At 47.1% G+C, this 21,751-nt stretch overlaps 1 protein-coding gene across 2 annotated transcripts in view; it reads right to left on the bottom strand.

Moving 5' to 3' along the window:
• Positions 1 to 1,290: 1,290 nt before the first annotated feature.
• The window catches only part of mon2 (MON2 homolog, regulator of endosome-to-Golgi trafficking), a 33,268-nt gene continuing 12,807 nt past the window's right edge, over positions 1,291 to 21,751 (bottom strand). Inside the window, exons 10-35 of one of the 2 annotated variants that reach the window (XM_072697549.1) lie at positions 21,302 to 21,441; positions 20,697 to 20,850; positions 19,295 to 19,542; positions 18,862 to 18,943; positions 18,598 to 18,779; positions 18,119 to 18,231; positions 17,802 to 17,906; positions 17,638 to 17,718; positions 17,472 to 17,545; positions 17,283 to 17,373; positions 17,091 to 17,192; positions 15,964 to 16,074; positions 15,588 to 15,763; positions 14,807 to 14,969; positions 11,476 to 11,769; positions 9,510 to 9,708; positions 7,894 to 8,528; positions 7,102 to 7,245; positions 5,946 to 5,963; positions 5,446 to 5,574; positions 4,056 to 4,246; positions 3,543 to 3,603; positions 3,320 to 3,443; positions 2,844 to 3,051; positions 2,142 to 2,224; positions 1,291 to 1,907 (exon numbers count right to left, since the gene is read on the bottom strand). In XM_072697549.1, the coding sequence (XP_072553650.1) occupies positions 1,744 to 1,907; positions 2,142 to 2,224; positions 2,844 to 3,051; positions 3,320 to 3,443; positions 3,543 to 3,603; positions 4,056 to 4,246; positions 5,446 to 5,574; positions 5,946 to 5,963; positions 7,102 to 7,245; positions 7,894 to 8,528; positions 9,510 to 9,708; positions 11,476 to 11,769; positions 14,807 to 14,969; positions 15,588 to 15,763; positions 15,964 to 16,074; positions 17,091 to 17,192; positions 17,283 to 17,373; positions 17,472 to 17,545; positions 17,638 to 17,718; positions 17,802 to 17,906; positions 18,119 to 18,231; positions 18,598 to 18,779; positions 18,862 to 18,943; positions 19,295 to 19,542; positions 20,697 to 20,850; positions 21,302 to 21,441 (4,072 nt within the window). In that variant the 3' untranslated portion in view covers positions 1,291 to 1,743. The remainder of the gene's footprint in view (positions 1,908 to 2,141; positions 2,225 to 2,843; positions 3,052 to 3,319; positions 3,444 to 3,542; positions 3,604 to 4,055; positions 4,247 to 5,445; positions 5,575 to 5,945; positions 5,964 to 7,101; positions 7,246 to 7,893; positions 8,529 to 9,509; positions 9,709 to 11,475; positions 11,770 to 14,806; positions 14,970 to 15,587; positions 15,764 to 15,963; positions 16,075 to 17,090; positions 17,193 to 17,282; positions 17,374 to 17,471; positions 17,546 to 17,637; positions 17,719 to 17,801; positions 17,907 to 18,118; positions 18,232 to 18,597; positions 18,780 to 18,861; positions 18,944 to 19,294; positions 19,543 to 20,696; positions 20,851 to 21,301; positions 21,442 to 21,751) is intronic. The other variant, XM_072697569.1, reaches the window with a different exon arrangement.

The following is a 21,751-nucleotide window of genomic DNA, read 5'->3' on the forward strand; positions in this document are numbered from 1 at the left end:
ACAATCCAACCTTTCCAGTAATCGCGGGTCAGCGATGCAGTGGACAAAGAAAATATCCGCACAGATTTTTTTTTTAATGTATATGTATTGTTTTTCGGTTTCTAATAGCAAACGTTACGTTTGTGGGAGATCGTCGGTGGTCCGGCTGTCTGTGCACGGACACGTGTGTCAGCCCGGCTCGCATAAAGCCGGCGAGGGTCCCTGCGTGAGAGCCCCCCAAGCACAAAGCCCCCCTCACAAAAAAACAACATTCCACATAACTTAAACAAATCTGCCTCTGATGACGAATTCCCGTTCAATTATTTTAATGTGAAAAGCATATTAGAAGCACAATAAAGAGCAATTAGCTGGACAGACATGCAGCTAGCATTTAGCCTATAAAAATACAGTAAACTTAACATTAAACCATGAGACAGAAATTATTTTAGACTTTCAATGAGTCTGGATATCTACCACTCCTAAACGAAAATGGTAACCATTACGCAAATCCGCAATTTTAATAATACAGCGAGGCGGCGTTTTAAATATTTCTGAGCCGCCGATGTAACATAATGAGCCCGACACCAACACCATGATTCCTGCCCACGAAGGCGCCAGAGCTTAACCACCTTCCATCCTTATTCAGCTACCCGCCTCGCAGTACTGCAGACCGAGCTCTACATCCCGTCGGTAGGCACACAGACCGATCACCCACGCCCTTTGGGATGTCTTTTTTCAGTCGGCACCCAGCCGCCAAGAGCGTCCCCCTCCCCCCAGTGGCCCCGACAAACACCGCCTCCTCCTTCCCAGCGCGTCCTCTCTGCCCCGCATCCCGGCTCTTCTGACAGCGCTTCAGAGTCCAGCCTGAATAAAATTCGCGGGAAACGTCAGACTAGGCGTGCGAGATCACGTGATACACAACATCCGCAGAGGACTGTGGGAAACATAGTTTTATGCATGTACCGGGCTGACATGGAGCTCCTTCCAAAATAGGGATTCAAGCACATTGCGCACAACCCAATCATGACAATTGCGTGTATCTGATGTTTCTAGACATCAGATTCTTGCCGTATACCATTTCTGCACAAAATATGTAATATTCTTATTTTACTATATTAAAAATCAATTCACTTCACTAGAACTCAACTTCAGATAGTTAAAGTGACCAGCCTTATTGTTTTGCAAAACTGCATCAGATGGTTAAGAAGCGATATTGGGCCTAATTTAGGGAATAACTACAATTATAGCGTATAATGTTGCTTTTCTCATATTTTTGCACATATACAACAAAGACATACCATGAACACAGAAAAGATTTATACAGCTTTTAATTTATTTTACACACAAGTACATCCCAACTTGGGTTCGATGAAAATGAAACGGAATGTTCCAGCTCGCACTTGCGTAAAACCCTTGCTTCTGAAAAAGTGCACAAAGGACTTTGTTGATTTTTGCTTATATGTAAAAAAAAAAGTAATACCTCATTCTTAATTACATAATCAACACCGTCACCACACACTGTACACGTCCAAAAACACTCGAGCTATACTGTAGCAGGTAATGCAGAGGTGACACTCAGCTGACTTGTAGAAGAATAGTCACTGATGTTGGTCAGTTTCACGGTCAAACGGGGCCACTCTCGTGCACAGTGACGATGCGTGGGCCGGACTCACGTGAAACACGTCCACATGCGTGATAAGTGCTTGGACGGTCACAGCCCCACTGGCCCTCCCCTGCTGCACCTACTGCAAATGACACAGATTGTCACGACTCCCCGTTTTGCACTTTTGTCACTGGAGGCTGCATGAAGTCTTTGAAGGGTCCCAGCGCCTCCTTCAAGGCCGAGCAGACCTCGGATGAAGAGCACGTAATACACTCCACCAGGGTGGGATAGAGGGCAATCACCTGAGCCCATGTGTTCTCATCAACTGGAGGGATAATCAGGGGCGGGGGTGGGGGGGGGGGCAAACACAGAAGTTCTGAGTTACGAGATTTCACACATCTACTTTAACATCAACATTTCTTTCTGGGCCTCTCTCTCTATGAATTACAGGAGGCATCCGCAGCATTAAAACTACACAGAACAATAAAGGGCACAAACTACCAGGAACCAGGAACCTCTGCATTAAAGGAGTCGCTACTTTTTATGTCTCTCAACTCACTGTTTTCTGGCTGGGTCTTCCTGAGTGAGTCCATTAGGGTGCTAATGGCCTTTAGGACGAAGATGATTTCAGTCACTTGCTGCCTGGAGGTGAAATAAACCCACATCTGGCTGTTGAGCATAAGATGCTCACAGAAAGTCTTAGGACATTTGCTTAATTCTGTAAAAATGTTGCACATTTATTGGTTTCATAACAAAAGTCCATTGACAAGCAATGTTTAACATACCTGGACACATCTTGCACACATTCTCTTTTTGTTAAGCGTCAATTATAATTTTTTTTACTGACTCCTTCAATTCTGTTCTTGCCATTTTGCTATTAATTGCAATTGTATTCAATGGCTCCCAAAGGGATACTAAACACAAATATTTGGTGTTTTGTGTTACTGCAGAGATGTTACTAATGAAAAAGCACTCAATGAGACTGCTTGTCAGTGAAATTTTTAACTCAGAACAGCTCTTTTTGGAATATAATTAGAGTTTCAACTTATTAATACTTGAAATGAATGTTTTACTTAAAACTACGGGTTGTTTGTAATGTGAAATATATATTGTAAACAAAAAAACAGCAATGATTTTATTATACAACCATATTTTTTTATTGAATTAGCAAGCATCTCATTTTTATTATTCCCAGAGGAAAACAACGTGTTAACTTCCAGTGCAAAACCCCCAACCTTGGCATGGGCTGCGAGAGACTCACCTGGGCAGCGGGCAATGCCCGCTCAGACGCTCATCCTCCACGTAGCGCCGCAACACATCCTGCGACCTCTTGAGGAGTACGGAGAGGGCCACGCGAGAGATGTAGCCCTCCTGGGGCGTGGCCACCTTGCCGCTGAAGGAGAAGTGCAGCAGGGTCTCGAAGCACACCTTGGAGAAGTCTTCCCGCAAGCGGATGTCAATCTCCGCCTCTGTGAGGGATTCAGTCGTGGGATTGGTTCAGAGGAATGCTGGCTATGTTCAGCTGAGCTCGGTGTTAAGCAGGACAGAATGGCCAACCGACATGTTGTACCACACCGTCTTGAAGGTATGGGCAATGATCCTCAAGAACTAGGTGTTTGACGGCTTTCATTCGACCTCAACTTCTAATTGGTTAATTGAAAGTATTAACTGGATAGCATGTGACCTCATGTGATCTGTTAGGTGCTAATTAAAATGCATCCTCCAGCCTCTCCTTACCTGTAAATGAGGAAGACTGTGAATGAATGGATCCTTTATTGAGCATCGCCATGATCTGTCCAACAAAATCTTTAGGGATGAAACTTGCAAAAGGCAAGATCTCCGTGCTGATCAACTGGACCACCTGAAATATTTGTTGCACAATTATAAAAGATCTTGTCCGAACACTTAATGCACAAAAATCGTAATGTTAAGATGGGTAGAAGAAAAAAAAAACCTGTACCTCAACATCTATCATTTCATTCTTCCGGAATTCTTGACTTGATAAGTTATCAGGCGGAGAGCTGTGAAATGGAAAGAATGCAGGTGCATCTGTGACAACATGTATTCTATAACCCAGTTACACCGGGTGAGTGGGCATCCCCAAATAGATGACACTGATTTATGCATCTCAACTCGTACTGCCAAATGTTCGAGGTCCACAGACTGCCATTCGAAAAACAATGACCAACTCATCAGCTCAAATCAATGATAATGTTAGCTTTGGGATAATACCTTAAGATATGCACAAGTAAACATGTGGTCACAATTTCACAATTTGACCTTGATACATGAAGGATGATACACAGCGCTTGGACAAATAGTACCACACCCTATTGTTTCATGGAAACATACTAGCTTCGATTCAACGCCCAAGCCACATCCTGCATGGCCTGCCTTCACAGCATCAATGCAGAGGAACACTTTGATTTTAGGCAGGTTATTGAAGCCTGAAGTGGTGAGGTAGACCCAGTACCTTTTCGTGAACAGGAAGTCTTCGAAGGCGGCGGCCAGTTCGGGCCACATGGTGTCAAACTTGCTGGAAGAGGCGTGCTGACGTGCGACGGGAAGGCCCACAGACAGCACCTTCAACAAAGAGGACACTGCCAGCTTCCAGGTGCTCTCAGAGGGGCAAGCGTACTTCAGGCCTAGGGGGATCCTCAGAGTCTGTCACCAAGATTAACAAGCACAAGGGATAGAGAGGGAGAGAGTGCATGAGAGAGGAAAAAAATGTCCAGAAGTTGGCGAAGAAAACTTTTTTTCAGCAAACACAGCAGAAGTCAAAGTTGCAAAGAAAAAACTCTCTAGCGTGAGATTTTAATGACTTGCTAAGAGATTACAGAGTGGCACGATCAATGGCAGAGGTAGGACATGAGATTTTCCAGCCCTGGAAAGAACTTGTACTCAAACCCTTATTAGTCCAAACCCTTATGGCCCTCAGACTGACTTTACCTTTGAAACTCACCACGTCTGAAATGTGCCCGTTTAATCCTATCAGAAGCTGTATGGTTTTTCAGCGAGACACCGGATTCACAGGAATTGTCGTCTCTATCCGCAGTATCGGAACCCAAAAACGGAGCGTTGCTACAGTGATTACGACCGGAAATCACGGCCAAATTAGCAGTAGCTATAACTATCTTTACAGAGGAGCTGGCTGAACCTGTTTTGACTGAAGTCGACATTTCAAACCAAGTTAAAAAAATATAAAGGCCACATTTATAGTACAGAGTACCCTGTACTTCAGGATCACAACAGCACCATAGGCTTTAGCAGTGGAGGACCCAGCTATCCCTACTACTCGCTAATGTTTCTAACATTAACATTCAACATTTCTCACACTGATGCTGGAGCACTTGCCCTCAGTGCCCAGAACTTCTGCATTCCTTTATTCGAGTCCCAGATCTATTCATTCAACCACAGATCACTGATTTGAATCCTTCTGATTCTGTGGTCCTATTGAAGCAGAACCTAACGTAGACAATGATCAAAAAGAGCCCCATGAGTTTCATGGAGGCCAACCACAGCAACTGAAGCGCTCATGATGCTTACAAAGGCAGTCACATGGCAATTTGGGTTGGAACACTGATAAACAGGCTAGAAACAACAGCGACACGCACAAACCCAGACCTGCACTGTCATCTCGATTTTATAGTCCACAGACATAAAATGCAGACCCACTCTTTCCTAAACATTATCCCAGCAACCATCTCAGAAGACATGATTTTGACTGTTGTGGCTTACCGTTGCTAGATTCTGTCACGCATTGTCTGAAACATTATAGTCTCCGAGGATACATGCTTCAATGCATCCACAAAGTTCCTTCCAAAGAGTGTTAGGACTGGCCTGTCAAAGCTTCAAGCCCTTACCTTGATGACGTTCTGCAGAACTTTCTCACTCACAACAGCCTTGTGGCAAGCGGTCTTCTGGTACAGTTCCACTACGATCTCTAGGGACCTCTCAGCAAAGGGGACGTAGTTTAAGGCCACCCACTCGGCCTATGGACCAATCACAGAGAGGTAGAGAGAGAGAGAGAGAGAGAGCAGACTTCAAAACAGCAGCCAACCATGATCCCTTCCCTTGGAGACAGCCTGGAGGATCACCATGACCAATATTTCCACAAAGACGCCATCATGCAGGGACGGCCCATAACAAGACTCCGATCAATGGGGGGAAAAATAATCAATCACAGACAGGAAACACTACAGCCATGACAGGAAGTACCAGTTACAAGACACGATGTGTAAACTGTGAGAAAGACCCAACCATGCAATTAACTCTCCCCCCATCCATACATACATCCATCCATCCATAATTATTCAAGTTCGGAGGCTATTAAGCTGAACTGTCCAGAGGAAATGGAACTCACCGGTGCAAACAGTTGGATCTAAAAAGTCGATCCGTTGTGTTGTCAGAAAACAGAACGAGAGAGAATTATACATCTGTTAGCTAATTTGCCTGAAGCAACACGTGTCGTGTGTCTGTTGTGGGAACGGCCACAACACTATGTGAAGACAGCCCTGTATTGAGTCATTAAGATTTAAGAGCAAAATCATCTATTAAGGTAAAGCAGTTTATGCCCACACACCAAACTGATTTGAGAACTGAGTACTGAGTACTTTACCAGCACTCCAGCATGTCTCAGCCCCCGGTACAGTCCAGCTAATTTTCTACTCTATTGAAAATTCAGGGCTTTAAATATCGTATGAACCAATGTGTTTGGACGTCAGCTTTAAGGTACTATGTGAATGTTCACGTACACCTGCAGTCGGGTAAGCAGATTAGTAGTGTGCCTAAAATATTAATGAGATGTCTATTGTGTCACCCGAAGGTTAGTAATCTGTATTAATTCAGATTATCCTTATGTGTAATAAATTTGGATAGCGGGGCGTCACATATTACTGTTTTGGTAAATCATGGAAGTGATAAGCACTGAAGTGGCAGTGAAGAAAGGGAGAGATCAGCAACCATAACATCATTTGAAAGAGGAGATATTGCGGATAAACAAGGAAAAATGATGTCGGTGGTGTGACGGTACTTTTTGCTGTTTAAGTCCAAAACATAAGGATAAACTGAATTTATATAGATTGCTAACTTTTGGGTATCACAATATGCCTCTCATTCATATTTTAAATGAACTAATAATTTGCTTGTCAAATTGTGGGTGTAAGGAAACATTCCTATAAGTACTGAAAAGCCGGCGTCCAGACACACATTGGTACGTCGGTCATCTAAAACCCTGAGATTCAAAACTACAGTAAAAATAATAAAAATGTGTTATTCACTTTGTTGCCCACCCAAGACAAAGATGTCAGCAGATACCTTTGTTTGAACCAAGGAAACCAAAGAACACATTTAAGTAAAACTACAAGTTAGTTCTGGACAGATGGAGAGACAGGAAAACCAAAGATGACCAGCGGTGGAAGAACTATCTGAGAACCTAGTGCTGGTAGAGGACCCACCGATTCCACGTCTTCCCGTCACCAGTGGTGCACCAGGTCCTGGCACCAACGAGGAGAGCTCACCTGGTTGTACTTGGCGTTGGCCACATGCTTGGTTTCCAGCATGCCGTACTGGGGCGGCTTGCAGGAGAACTCCACGAACCGCAGCAGCTGCTCGAAGACGGCAGGGTACATGGCCTGCATGTTCTCCGGGCCCACGCAAATGGCCTGCAGGGGGCGCAAGATGCACAAGGTCACCCTTAAAGCTGATTTACACTTCTGCGTAGAATCTACGCTGTGGCCTGACAGCTGTAGTTACATTTCTGGTTAGGTGTGTCAGGCCATGGTGTAGGACACGCGGCTACTGGCGGCGTAGATTCTACACAGAACTAAAATCAGAACAACAACCACACCGGCTTAACACAGATTCGTTCTTTTGGTCGTTCGTTTATTTATTTATGTATCGTTTCGTTTATATATTTTATATGTATTATTGTAGGGAGTTCTCACGGAAACTCATTTCATTGGCTACATCTACCGCTGTTTGCTGTACTGCCGTGCATCTAATACTGCGCAACTCTGATTTGATTCAACTCAATTTGGTTTGAGGAAGAAGCAGCGACCTGAGTCTTCCTGGGTTTTAGAGGATACCTGTTAATGATCAGTAGACAGATAATGGGCTTTTGTCCCATTGATATAGCAACAAAAAGCAGCGAGGAGGGCCAGAGGCCACACACGTCGTGGGTGAGACTGCAACCCCTCCAGTGTTTGACAGTTTAAAGGAGCGAACATAAACACGGAGAGCGCGCCGTGTAAATACATCCTGGCGTAAACAGACGCCGGATGGCCAGTGTCCGGCCTTGGGCTCAGCCCCACCTTCTGCAGCACGTCCAGCGCGGCCAGAACCACGTCCTGCAGGCTGGTGAGCACGGCTTCCGTGTACGACGGCAGGATGAAGGGCGAGGCGTCCGAGCTGATGGGCACCGACACGGCGCCGTGCAGGATCATGCCCAGTTTCTGCAAGTCCTCCATGCTGAAGCTGGCCTTGATATGCTGGTAGAGGGTGGGAAAGATCTGCACCAGGGCAGTGAGGAAGGGCTGGCTGGGGATGAAGGTCAGCTTGTGGCCAGGGCCCGGTGGCCGCGTGCTCTCCATGCCCGTGCGGTACCACGTGTTCCAGGCCGCCCACCACAGGGCCGAGTCCTCCAGCTCGTCGGCAGGGGGTGGGGCCTGTGGCTGTGGCTCCGCCCCCTCGCGGCGGGCTAGCCTCTCGGCCACCAGGTCGGCTTGTGCCAATGGCCGGCCGGGTATGGGGGTCGGCATGGTTTCGGCGAGGATGGGTACGCCCATGACAGCTAGGGAGTCAGGTCTCTCTGGGTCCTTGGCAGGCGTGACGATCTGCAGGATCTCCTGGAAGCTCTTGAGTGCGGCCAGCGAGACCTCGTTGTTCTTGCTGAGGGCAGCCGACTGGATGTGGTCCAGCAAGACCTCCCAGGCTTTGCAGAAGTCTCCTGTGAGGCACATTTACATAGCTGGCACATGAACTGGAAATCTTCACGTTTCAGTCAGTCAGTCGCCCTTACGGCCAAGCCACCTGCTACTGATCTAGTCCCTGCCTTTATCAGAATAAAATCTCGCGCGGGGCCACAGGGGAACTGGCCGTAGCTGAAAGCTGATTGGCCTGCGAGTGCCTGCTCCCCTGTCACTCATCGATTCAAAACATATCATTAGCTAATGAGAAGGTTGGACCCTGACCATTAAACGGAATTAATGGATTAAAACATAATGCATTTGAATGGTGCTAAATACTTAACACATAAATCCAGGCTGGTAGATTTCTCTGACTATTTTGGATCGTCGTGTAAATCAGTGCCCAGATTATTTAATATAACTGCATTTTTAAAAACTAAAATTTACAAAAAAAACAAAACCAAACAAACTATTTTTAAGAAGCTACAAGTTTAATGAACAAGTTTAATCTAAATAAATTAGCAGCTACATTCTTTTTTGTTGTACAAAGGATCGAAAACATGACCTGCGCTTCTCAGCACACAAGCATATCACTTTTTCATCTGGTTATGTGCAATTCTGATCGTTTCATTAGGTTTATGCAGCAGAGGTGGCCTGATGGTTAGGGACGCGCACTTGTAATCAAAAGATTGCTGGTTCAAATCCCTGACCAGCAAAATACCACTAAGGTACCCTGAGAAAGGACCCCCCCCCCCCCCCCCCACGCACTGCTCCTTGGGTGCTGAATGGGCTGCTCCCAGCTAGTCACAGATGGGTTAAAAGCAGACGACATGCTTCATTGTTGTGTGATGTGGTATGACAGCTAATGACTTTCCCTTCCTTCCTTCATGCTCACTGTGCATGCTGTCTTCCGATTCACACTGCATTTCACCTTAATGAATAGCTTAACTAATCCTGTACTGGAGAACAGCTGACAGCAATATGACAGCAAGCAGGTTCTGGCCCCACGTGCCCAAACCCACCCAGCGACTGCAGCAGGTATCTCCTGGTGTTGAAGATGCGAGCCACTCCAGCCAGCGTCATCACCCACGTCTCGGCCCACTGCTTCTCCGCCGTGTCCCGCGAGTGGTGGATCAGGATGTTCCCGCCTCCAGACTCGATCTTCTCCTTGTCCGCAGTGGTGGAGGAGTTCCTCACACAGTCAAGCAGGTGGAAGAGCACCTACGGCACGCGTGTGTGCACGTACGCGCACGCGCGCACAGAAAGGAAACGTTAAGTCACACGCTTGACACTTGAGCTCTACGTACGGCACACACACAAAATCCAACGCTTTTGTACACTTTTTATATTTATGTTGTATTGTATTATTCATGTTACACAATTATTTATTCTGGAAGATTTCTATTCTATTCTATTCTATTCCATTCTATTATATTATATTATAGTACTGTCACCCCTTCACATTCGCAAAGGTTAGGGGCAGAAGATCCCGGTCAATGTGAAAATTCATCTGAAGATTTTAAACGTTACTGAGAGAAATTCAAAATTCCAGCTAGTTAATATTTAAGATATAGCATGCACTTACTCTATGAAATACTATGTAACACTAATATTTATACATTACATAAATATTGTATTGTTCATACGGTTTTGGCTTACCCTTCATCCTAAAACATTACCACTTAAATTGGCCACAGCCAACTCGTTAAAAACCGAAAATGGCCAATTTCGTGAATATGGAGGGACCCCTGCGTACCACCACAGCGAACTCCAGAAAAGCAGCATTTCAGTGCACTGTGTACTTGCATATGGTTGACAGTAAAGAGTCTTGAGTACTGTGCACAATCTCTGAGCCAATCATAATCATTTCCATCCACGCTATCAGACCCACTCGCACTGTGTGGCGCGTTTGCGAGAAATTAAACGAAAATGAGTGAGTAGAGAAAAGCGAAGATCTTTAGCTGTATGGAAACATTTCGGATTCCACAGAGACGATATTCGGCAGAAGCCAGTGATGTTGGCACAACTCTTGGCAGCACCATCAACTTATCTGACAGACTCTATTGTTTTATGATAGATAGATAGATAGATAGATAGATAGATAGATAGATAGATAGATAGATAGATAGATAGATAGATAGATAGATAGATAGATAGATAGATAGATAGATAGATAGATAGATAGATAGATAGATAGATAGATAGATAGATAGATAGATAGATAGATAGATAGATAGATAGATAGATAGATAGATAGATAGATAGATAGATAGATAGATAGATAGATAGATAGATAGATAGATAGATAGATAGATAGATAGATAGATAGATAGATAATGTGATTTTTTTCACCCACAAAATCTTGCACCCCTACTTTGGATGAATGCATTTGTTCAGTAAATATACAACATAGACAAATGTATTGGGACCCCTGGCCATTACACCTACAGGAACTTTTATGACGTCCCATTCTAACTTCATAGGCATCGATATGGAGCTGGTCCCCCCTTTGCAGCTATAACAGCTGCCACTCTATTGGGGAGGCTTTCCACAGTATTTTAGAGTGTGTCTGTTGGAGTTTTTGCTCATTCATTTAGAAGAGTATTTGTGAGGTCAGTCACTGATGTCAGACATGAAGGTCTGATTCGCAATGTCCGTTCTAGTTCATCCAAAAAATGTTTTATGGCGTTGAGGTCAGGGCTCTGTGCAGACCAGCCAAGTTCTTCTACACCAAACTCATCCAACCAGGTCTTTATGGACCTTGCTCTGTGCACTGGGGCACAGTCATGCCGGAACAGAATAGGGCCTTCCCCAAACTGTTCCCACAAAATTGGAAGAACAGAATTGTGCAAAATGTCTTTGTATGCATAACACTCCAGTTGGTGTAATGGCCAGGTGGTGCGGTACTTCTGTCCATATAGTGTAAGTGGATGAGATGGGTAAACATGTTACACGAGGTTCTGACCCAAAGAAGGGTCAAGTAGGTACCTTCCAGACCACGGTGTGCCAGGTGGACGTCTGCAGCAGGGTCCCGTGGGCCGTGATGGTGGAGAAGAGCGTCTGGCCGGCACTCTTGCGGACGGCCGGCCGCGGGTCCACACACAGCTCGCCCAGCTTGGAGTACAGGCAGAGCCAGAGGCAGTCGAAGGGCGGGGCTGGGTGGAAGGGCCGGTGCAAGGACACGCCCCTTTCCTGTGCCTGCTTCTGCAGCAGCGCCTCCTCCCGGTCCAGCTCCTGCTCAATGGCTTCCGCCCTTTGGAAGAAGTAGTCCGAGATGTTCCACTGCGGACATCAGAGAAAGGAACCGCCATCAGCAAATAAACCATGTTGGTACAATCTTAGCTAACAGGAGCACTAGCGAATAAACACTGCAGTATACCCAAGAGTAAACACATGTCTTTACAATGGGCAGCCTAGGGCTGGACAATAATTCGATATCAATATATATCGCGATATAATTTTTTTCGATAACGGTGATACGATTTTTAAACACATTTCCGATATTTCGATATACATTTGAATATTATATATATTCACCGGCTTTTAAAAATGTATCACAAGTGCTAAACAGCGCGTATTCAAATCGCATTCGCATGGTAATTTGCTGAACAACGCAGCTGTGAAACGTGATCCAGGTAAAACTTTTTTAGACAGCATAAATAATATTGAAGCATTTGTTTTCAAGCAGACTGTTAAAAGCAAAAGCAACAAAGCATTTTAGACTTTGTAAAGAAACCATAGTAACCACGTGTATGATACTTTTCAGAGCTGCGTCAGAGGGAAATGACTCGTGAATTTAATTTTGACACTGGTTAGCTTTTTGTGAAAACGAACTACAGTACACCCCGCAGGTTTTTTGTGATTTTGTGAGCGATCTTTGTGTTTTCAATGTTGGAGAATATAATTAAAGGTTTGTATCAAGAAACGACGGTGGTTTTTATTGTATACTGGTAAATCTCTGCTGTTAGCCAACATGTATGTCGGGGCCGGCTCTACGCTGGGGCAACGCCCCCTTAAGCAAACGTCCTGCCCCCTTAAATCAAACTTTTAGAAGTTGAGGAAGAAAATAATAATTACCCACAAACTGAATATGGACAAGATTTACTACAGTAGCTGAAAAATCCACTGAAAAAGGCACAAACGAGATGATAAGTTTCACTTCTTGTTCGCTCTTTCCCTCCGCGTTCTGTTTGTGCGCGGGCTCACGCAGCACTCGGCAGATCCCCCACTCACCCTCCCCCCAGCTAAACATCCAATCACTGTTAGTATGCAAATGAGCCAGTTTCTCAGTAGGCAGGGCAAAGCGAAATGAGCTGCGTGATTGCGGAAGGTTTGGAGGAAGCAGCAATCTCTCTCGTCAAAATCATAGTGACTAGTGAGATCATGGTTCGAATTATTTTTGTCTATTTGGGGGGGTCTTGATCGGGGGGTACTGTACCCCCCAGTACCCCCCGATCAAGACCCCCCCCAAATAGACAAAAATAGCAGTTTGGGGGGGGGGTATCAACATTTTTCTTGTTGTTTTTTTTTTTTTAAGAAAGAACCTCACCTTGTAGGAAAATTTTATGTAAAACGATTTTAGACACCCCTAGTGTGGATCGTACCATTTGAACCACCTTGGCGCTAGAAGCAGCTTAGCCAGTCGGTTACGTCATTCATTCTCATTGAGCGACTTGTTCGTTGTGATTTCAAGATTGTTTATTCGTCACATACATAGTTATAACAAGTACAACATGTAGTGAAATGAACCCTGACCGATCCTATTTTTCAGTTTTATATTTCAAGACTCGGTGAATTGATTTTTTCTTTTTCATAACTTAGCCTACCCTTTTTAGTTTTGGTAATATTGGGCAATAGTGAAAAGTGTTTTGTTGGGTTCAAATATGTTTGATATAGGCCATCCAATTAAGGTAAATGTCTTGTTTTTAATCTGATGAGGAATATTTTATTTTATTTTTTGTTTTACTTTTCAGTTTTCCCCCTGAGGGATTGCCACCTTACTGTGGTCAGGGGCTTTGCATGCCTCAGTGACCCTAAGAGCTACACCAGCAGAAGCTTAGCCTTCAGGTGGGACACCCAAGTTGGACAGGTCTTAGGGCAGAGGCCTGACAAAGTGCAATCCAATTACATGACAAAAACAGTTATCCAGAGCACCACCCCACCCCTTTCCCGCCTTTGTCGCCACCATGTGCCCCCTTCACATTTCTGTCTGCCCCCTCATATATGCATGTCTAGAACCGGCCCCGATGTATGTACATATTTATAGCATGCCGATCGCGTCAAACAAATCGCGGCAATGCCAAAAACCCGTGCATGTACATTCTCAGTTATTAACGCACATAAATACATTTCAAGCACATGCTAATATATTGCTGCCATATTGGTTTTCGGTTATCTCGATCATCGGTTATCTCGACGCTTTTTGGCAACCCCCTAGGCCGGCGACATAACCGGGTTCGACTGTATATGAATAATCAGCCTGTTCTAGTTTAAATGGAAATATATTATTGTTAATAAGCTGAGTCTGAGAGTTTTATTTATTTGATAGTTTATTTCACATTTCTTGTTTGTAAAGGCTAAATACAAAAAAAAAGTGAACCTTTTTTTTTTTGTACTGTTTTTATTTAAAAAAAAAATTATATAATTTTAATAGGAGGAGCCTGGAGGTATTATAGACTTTGCAAATTCAGTTTGCAGACAACCATTGTGCGTGTCCTCGGCAGTTTTTTCCTGAGGCTTTTTAATATTGTCCATATCGATATCGGAATTATATCGTATCGACCAAAATTAAGAAATATATCGTGATATAAATTTTTGCCATATCGTCCAGGCCTAGGGCAGCCTGTCGTCCACGCGTGCTGCATATTGCAGAAGACCCTCACTTCTGTCAAACACCTGCTGCTGTTACGCCCTGCACAGGCAGAACACAGTAACTGCACTGACACAAACTGAGAAAATGGGCTTCAAATGTACTATCCAAAACCGAACATAGTTCAACTAAGATATTTTGTCGCAAGATAAACCAGAGCCTAAGAAACCCATATTGGTCATAACTCAATCTTTGATTAAAGATGTAATTACTGTGTTTCGCCTTTGTGGGGCAGTATTGTTTTCCATTCCAGCTTCAAAGCCCTGCATTGAGAGACGGCCATCTTGGCATCACCCTAATTCATCATTGACGTATTTGGTGAGTTTAAGGGTTTTTGATTACTGCTCTAAGGAAAACCAGCAAAAAACCAGCGCAAAGCAAAGGATGAAGGACAGAGCGACAGGGTTCAGCTAAATGTCTCTGGCGACAGGACTTGTCCTGAATGCTCACCAGGAGGCCAATGGAGGTCAGGCTGATGTTGAGCTCCTGGTTTTGAAGGCCGAAGCTGCCAGCCACATCCACCACAATCTGGAGGCATGTGCAAGGCATGGTGGGTAGGAAGTCCGTCACCACCAACTGCAGGCACTGGAACGCTGTCCGGATCAAGGATTCCCTGCAGAAGGCAGACATGGGATTTTGAGTCAGCGACGTCCACATACTTTAAACACTGGATAGAACAGAACAGCACAGCATTGCATGGAATAGCATAAGATACTTTATTGATCCCCGCGGGGAAATTCTCCTTTCGGTAACCCCATCTTGCTCTCCATGAGACACACAGAAACCTACACAGGCGAGAGTAAGCTTGGGGGTGTCACTGCAGGGCCAGACAGCAGGCAGTGGCCCTGGAGCTGGGGGTTAGGGGCCGTGCTCATGGGTACAACATCCGCATCAGTCTGCCCACCCCGGGATTCAAACCGGCGACCTTCTGATCATGAGCGCAAGTCCTAAGCAGCCAAGCCACCAAACGCTGAACTGGCTAAACCTCCCATTTGTATCAAGGACAATTCATTTAACACAGAAAAGTCCTGTTTCTGGGATCTAAACCAGCGTCGCTCAGTCCCTGGTGGGAGATGTTTTGTCTGTGATGGGTGATGTTTGTTAAAAAAAAAAAAAAAAAAGCTATAAAAAACAAAGTAATATGAATATCTACTCTATTGTGGGTGTCAGTGACTCATCGAAAACCTGGCCGGAATTCCAGCCCCTGGCTGAGGCCGGTCTGCTCCCTCACCCCTGATCGTTGCGGATGGCCCCGATAACCCCCAGCACCAGGGGCCAGCCGGGGCCCAGGCCATCGCCTTGGCTCTGCAGGATTTGCAGCACGCTCTCCAGCTGCTTCTGACGGATGTCCGGGTGGGCGATGTCGGACAGGTCTCGCAGGGGGCTCAGCAGAAGCTGCTGCAGTCTCTGAAACCAGAAGATGTGGGGCATTACAAACTGAGAGAACGCCAGGCTCCGCCCCCATGCAGGTGCCAGCGGATCACAAAACAAATATGGCTGCCAAAACACACCCCCTTTTACTTCACAGCTAAACAGAAATTGGAAGTCGCTGGCTGTACTATATGGTAGGGCTGTGCTCCCAGGCCACCTCCAAATTCCTCCAGTACCTGGTTCTGGCCCAGCGGGGGGTCATGCTTGTAGGCCAGGCCGGCTTTGATCAGCGAGGTCACAGCTTCGGCTCCCCATTCCCTCATCCGGGTGTTCGGGTGCTGACACACCTGACGGAATTAAATTCACGGGCGTGCAATACATGCACGGATCAGCAGACACTAAGGAAGATGCTTGCAGAGTAACATTCCAGCACCCAAAACCCGGAAAGCAGAGAAAGTGAAAGAACATCCCAGGAGACTCTACGTCCGGTAAACACAGCAGAATATATGACTGTGTGTATGTGAAGCCTCCTACTACAGCAATTTCCTGTCTATCAGCTTTTGACTGTCTGTGTTTTTAAGCACCCCAGTGCCTGAACGCCTGTCTGTGTGCATTAATACTAGTATTCATGAGGTGGGACGTTTCAGTCAATCAACAAGGTCCTCATACTCATTCATGTAACGATCACAATCACTTAAAATTAAGAGTGCGATTATCCACATCTATGTGGGAAATCTGTGTTGCCTTTTAATTTAACATGCAGCACTTAAAGGCACCTTTTTCATCCCAGGACACAAATTCTGTGAAAGGATACACTCACATTTTTTAAATCCACACAAAAAAACACCCCATGTCCTACATTTATTCCCAGTTTTATCCTTTCACAAAAAATGTGACAGCGGACAGCAGGAGATGGTACAGCGGGCAGAGTGAAGCAGGGGAAGTAAGCACAGCCGTAACTCACCTTCTGTAAGACAGACACGGTGTGAGAGAGAGGGGAGACAGAGAGAGAGAAAATGAAGGCAGATGCACCACAGGTACAGGGCTTTCAGAGGTGACATATCGTACAAACACAGGGAAGTGCAGTGTTGTTAAACAATAAAACCTAGAGCGCATATATTAGCCAATGTTAAGGTGAGACTAGCAAGAACAACCAAAAAATAACAGATACAACCGAGATGGAGCTGGGCATTACCCACTTAAGGTGGAATCAACATGGTATTGGTCAGTAGGGGGCGCAGTGGTTAAGGAGTGGTTTTCAGATATTTTTGACTGCATCTCCATGCTCTCAAAGAACATACTGAGATCCACAGAGAGCGTGGTCACATGAACGGCAGAGGAGGGTGATGATTGGTGTTCTCACCTCCAGCAGGTGGCCAGTGAGGGGTCTCCACAGGATCTCGATGCGGTCCATGTTGACCAGACCGGTCTCCAGCAGCTTGGCCACCGCAAACAGGGACGGTTCCTGCACGAGGGATTAGAAGACGGCCAAAGCATAAAACACCACGCGCACACTCAGGCTTACAGACAGATCCGGAACGTCCCAGGTGATCACCTTGTTGTTGCCATATGCCATCTCCATAGCCTCTAGGGACAGGGAGCACAGGGCATTGATCAGGTGATGCAGGGACACGTCGTCCAGGTACCTGGGGTAGGGGGGCACAAGGGGCACAGTACAGGGGGTCATTCTTCATCCAGACCTTAGATGGATCCCCAGACCCAAGTGAATAAACGTCAATCTTACTGGGAGCTTTCAAACAGCCTGGAGAGGATGTTGGAGATGACCGGGAGATCTGTCATCACCGCCGTGGTCAGTACCTGCAGATGGGGAAAGCCCCTTTATGAGCGTTCTGAGAGCAGAGAGCGCCCCACTCTGGCTTAGGCTGGCTATGACAGGATGAGGCTCTCACCGTGCTGGGGCCCTCCACGGCCCGTCCGGGTTTCAGAGCACCTCCAGTCCCAGGCTTCAGGCCTAGGATCCACACCAGGTGCTGGAGGACAGGGAGCGGGGGGGGGGGGGGTCAGCCTGACAGAGGAGACAGAGACTGGTAGTGTGGGGAGGGGGCAAAGGTACCTGCAGGGTGGCCAGGACCAGCTGCCATGACGTGCCCAGCATGGCTCCGTGGCAGTGCGCCAGGTTCAGCAGTGTGCGCATGCACTGGATGTTCTTGGCCGTGAGCTGAGGGGGGTGGGGTGGGGGGGGGGCAGAGAGGACCAGGACAGAAGCAGGAGACGAGATGGGGGACATGGCTAAGCCGAGAAGAACAAGCAGACAAACGCTGACAATCTCACGATCAAATCACAGATTTAACAGCGGATAAAGAACTCGGTTATGTGTGGATCTAAGCAGCCGCAGAACAAAGAACCAAACCCCGACAGAGGGAACCTTACCACCACGGTGCCCTGAGGCTGGGCCGCCAGCGGCTGCCCAACAGCCACCACCTGCTGGTGGGACTCACTGGACGGGCTGATCATCTGAACGCTCTGGCCTTGGATGGAGTACGCTGAGTAGATACAAGGCACACAGAGATCACGAGCCAATCGCCGATCACGCTCAGCCGGGTAACAACCTCTCACAGCTCAACTTTGATACGAATAAAGTCCAGTAATACTGCAGCAGTCACGTCCAGGGATCCCTAGGCAGATTAAACCCCCTGGAACAAACTATTCATGGTGAAGTGTCACCTACTGTTCGCAGACCGAGGCATATTCCACCTTCATCGGATTTTAGTGGAGCACACTATAGACTCGCACCCAGAGCAGCCTCAGTTATTCACCTCATGACTATAATACCGGGAGGAGGAGGCACAGCTTGCAGAACGAGAGTCAGCCAGAAGGGGGCAGCAGCGAGTCCCTGTGAGAATACACACCCTTGCTGGAGAGGCTGGTCGCGGAGCTGCTGAGGACAGTGAGGGCATAGTGTGGCGGCAGCGAGGCCTTGCAGATGGCCGTGATGAAGGCGTCGCGTGGGGTGACCAGGCCGAGGCGGCCGCAGAGCGCAGCCATCGTCAGCTCTGCCTTCAGGATGCTCTCTGTGGCAGACTCATCCGTGCTGAGGGCATGGAGGTCAAAGGTCTCAGACCGCGTTCCGTAAGACCAGCCTCCGACATGGTTATGCCTGGGGATGGACTTACCTGGCATCCAGCAGGAGGGAGAGGGCAGCCAGTAGGCCGCACCAGCAGGTGTTAACCATCTCCTCCCACACCAGCCGGGAAGCTGGAGGCAGACAGAAACCTGCTGATGACCTGGTAACAACTGTGGGTTTTCTGGGTACATTACAATACACTCTGAGCACTACACAGACGAGACACCAGAGGGCGCCAAAGAGCTTCACTTCCTACAAAAAGACGACTATGACTGTGAACATCAGTATCGGCATCGGCATGTGATCCAGCGTCAGAAGCTTTTCAGAAAAACTCGCTCAATTACAGTGACGAATTGGGGGAAAAAAAATCACCCAAATTACAACCTGTACACAACTCCCTATATAAAGATGCCCTCCATTTAAGATCAAGAGGAATCCATCTTGGGTTTATGGTTGAATCTGGTCCAAGAAGCTCCACCCACTTGGCTCTCGTTCATCTGTCAGGTCCTGAGTTTGGTTGACCGTCTCCTGGCTGAGGGGAGCTTCGGAGCACGTCTGAGATGCCTCTTCATACTCCTCATCCTCCTCCTTCTCCTTCTCCTCCTGGGCCAGCTCTCTCTCGATCATGGAGGTGATACCCCTCACCAGGTCTAGCAGAGCACCGAAGGCCACTGAGAGGCTGTAACCTTCTGGGATGCTGGGTGGTTCCACCTTGTCCAGCATCTCCAAGCTGTGGACACATGAGGACCATCAAAGACACATACACTGGTGCGGCCAGATCCGCCGCCCCAGCTTCCACTCCGCCAGCTGCGGGCCATTTCACTTTTGTTTATAAGTTCAGGCCTAGACACACCCTCCCCCTAAAGCCCCCCTCCCAGGAGGACGTCTTCCGACTCAAGTTTTCTCTGGGAAAGTGTCTGGCTCACGTCCTAATAGTCTCCTGAAGGCCAGCCAATCAGGGTCTGAATGCCAGCCAATCAGGGTCTGAATGCCAGCCAATCAGGATCCTTGACTTTTTGTCCTGTCGCCGTTTCCCCAAGTGTCCTCAAACAAAACGCAAAACAGCCTGAACAGATGGGAACTGAGCCTGATTTTCCCCGGGTTGCACCATTGCTTGAGCCCCCCCCCCGGAACAGCCTCAGCCACACCGGCCTGCACCCCACAGCCAAGCCAGCTGTCAGACGTGCTCAGCGCCTTCATACTCTGCCCTGTCACCATTCGTCACTCTGTTTTCTCCTTAAATGGACCCGCAGCTTCTCTCACAGCTTCTCTCCCCACAGCCACATGTGCAGCCTCACTCTGTGCCTAATTAAACACGCTCAGGTGATAATTAGCCTCGTTACAAGTGAGGTGCAGGAAGTTCGCGAGCAGATGTTCTCAGCACCCCTGGACAGACAGCAGCTTCACACATGGGTGAAGAGGAAAACAAGCCTACGGCGGACTGCCCCACTGGCTTTCCATTCCACCTTTCTGTATAACCCATTAAGGAGTAGTTATTATAATCAGATAAACACAAAGCTAAAGAAAAGGCACACATATTGTTGCAAATATGTGGGGGGGATGCAGGCAAATATGTAATGATGACTACAAGCCACACCCCTAACAAAGGGAGAACTGAAATAATAATGACTACCCTGTGTGCCTTTAATTGGCCCTCGGGGACAAATAAAGTTATTTTGAATTTGAATAAGGGACACAGGCCACACCCCTCATGAAGGCAAATATGTAATAAGGGAAACAGACCACTCCCCCATGCAGCAAAAAATATACAATGAGAGAAACAAACCACCCCCCCCTGTGGTAATAATCATGAAATGAGGGCTACAGGCCACACCTCTGTGTTCATGTAACCCCAGGTGAAGGCTACAGTCCACTGGTACTCACTATGTGGCCTTGGTGCTCCCTTGCACGCTGACAGTCACCAGGGGGATCCAGGTACCGCGGTACTCAAAGGCGGCTTGTGGGCTTAGGGCTCCGCTGGCTGCCCCTACTCCCGGGCCCCCCTGGGCGGCTGCCTGGCCCCCCAGGGCGGACACACCTGGAAGAGCAGAGCGTCGATTCGCTCGTAAGCATTACACTCTGCACAAAAGTATACCAAAGAACACCCCCAGCCTTTAAGCTCATGAATATTCATACTCGCTCAAACCCAGAATGCATCATGATTTCTATCATTTCTCAGTGTCAGAAGTGATTACAGTAATGTGGGCCTCACTGATTATTCTTCAGTGTGTGTCCTTCAAGCAGGCAGAAGATAACAAGCCCACTTAATGAGCCACTTAATTTCGGCAGAAGCTATTACCCAAAGCGGCTTACACAGCTCATTTTACTTTGTCGGTTTATCCGCCGACACTTTTATAAAGCACTTCATTACGTAAGAGCATGAAAACAGAGCGGATTTCGAAACAGCCTGCCCACAGGTTCAGATCCTCAAGTACTACGCCCCCTGCTGCCCTTCAGCATAGACGGCGGGATGGAGGCGGAGCACTGACCGGACGAGGCACCGCTAGGGGCGGGGCTTCCTGTGCTGGGGGCGATGAAGAGCGACTGGATGAAGGAGCCCAGGGCATTGACAATGTCCCGGAAGACCTTGGTGGAGTGTGGCTTCATGTCATAGGACTGGCAGAAGGAGCTGATGTGGAGGAGAGGAGGAGAGGACTCAGGACCTGACGCAGCCCAACCCAGCCCACATGGACCAGAGCCATAAGCCCAGATGTCACTCAGACAGAAATTCAGATAACTGTCCTGAAAAGGCAGACACAGCTGCGCAGGAACTTTGCCACTACTTTGTTCTATAAATGTTCTGCAACGGTAATGTGAATTTCATGTCAATGTTTTGTAAATACAGTGGTACCTCAGTTCTCAAACTCATTAGAACTCGAATTTCTTAAAAGTCGAACCAACCAGTTCGAAAAGAATTTACCTAGGACTCGATCTGAATC

The sequence above is a fragment of the Paramormyrops kingsleyae genome, chromosome 1, assembly GCF_048594095.1.
Source record: "Paramormyrops kingsleyae isolate MSU_618 chromosome 1, PKINGS_0.4, whole genome shotgun sequence".
Lineage (NCBI taxonomy): Eukaryota > Metazoa > Chordata > Actinopteri > Osteoglossiformes > Mormyridae > Paramormyrops > Paramormyrops kingsleyae.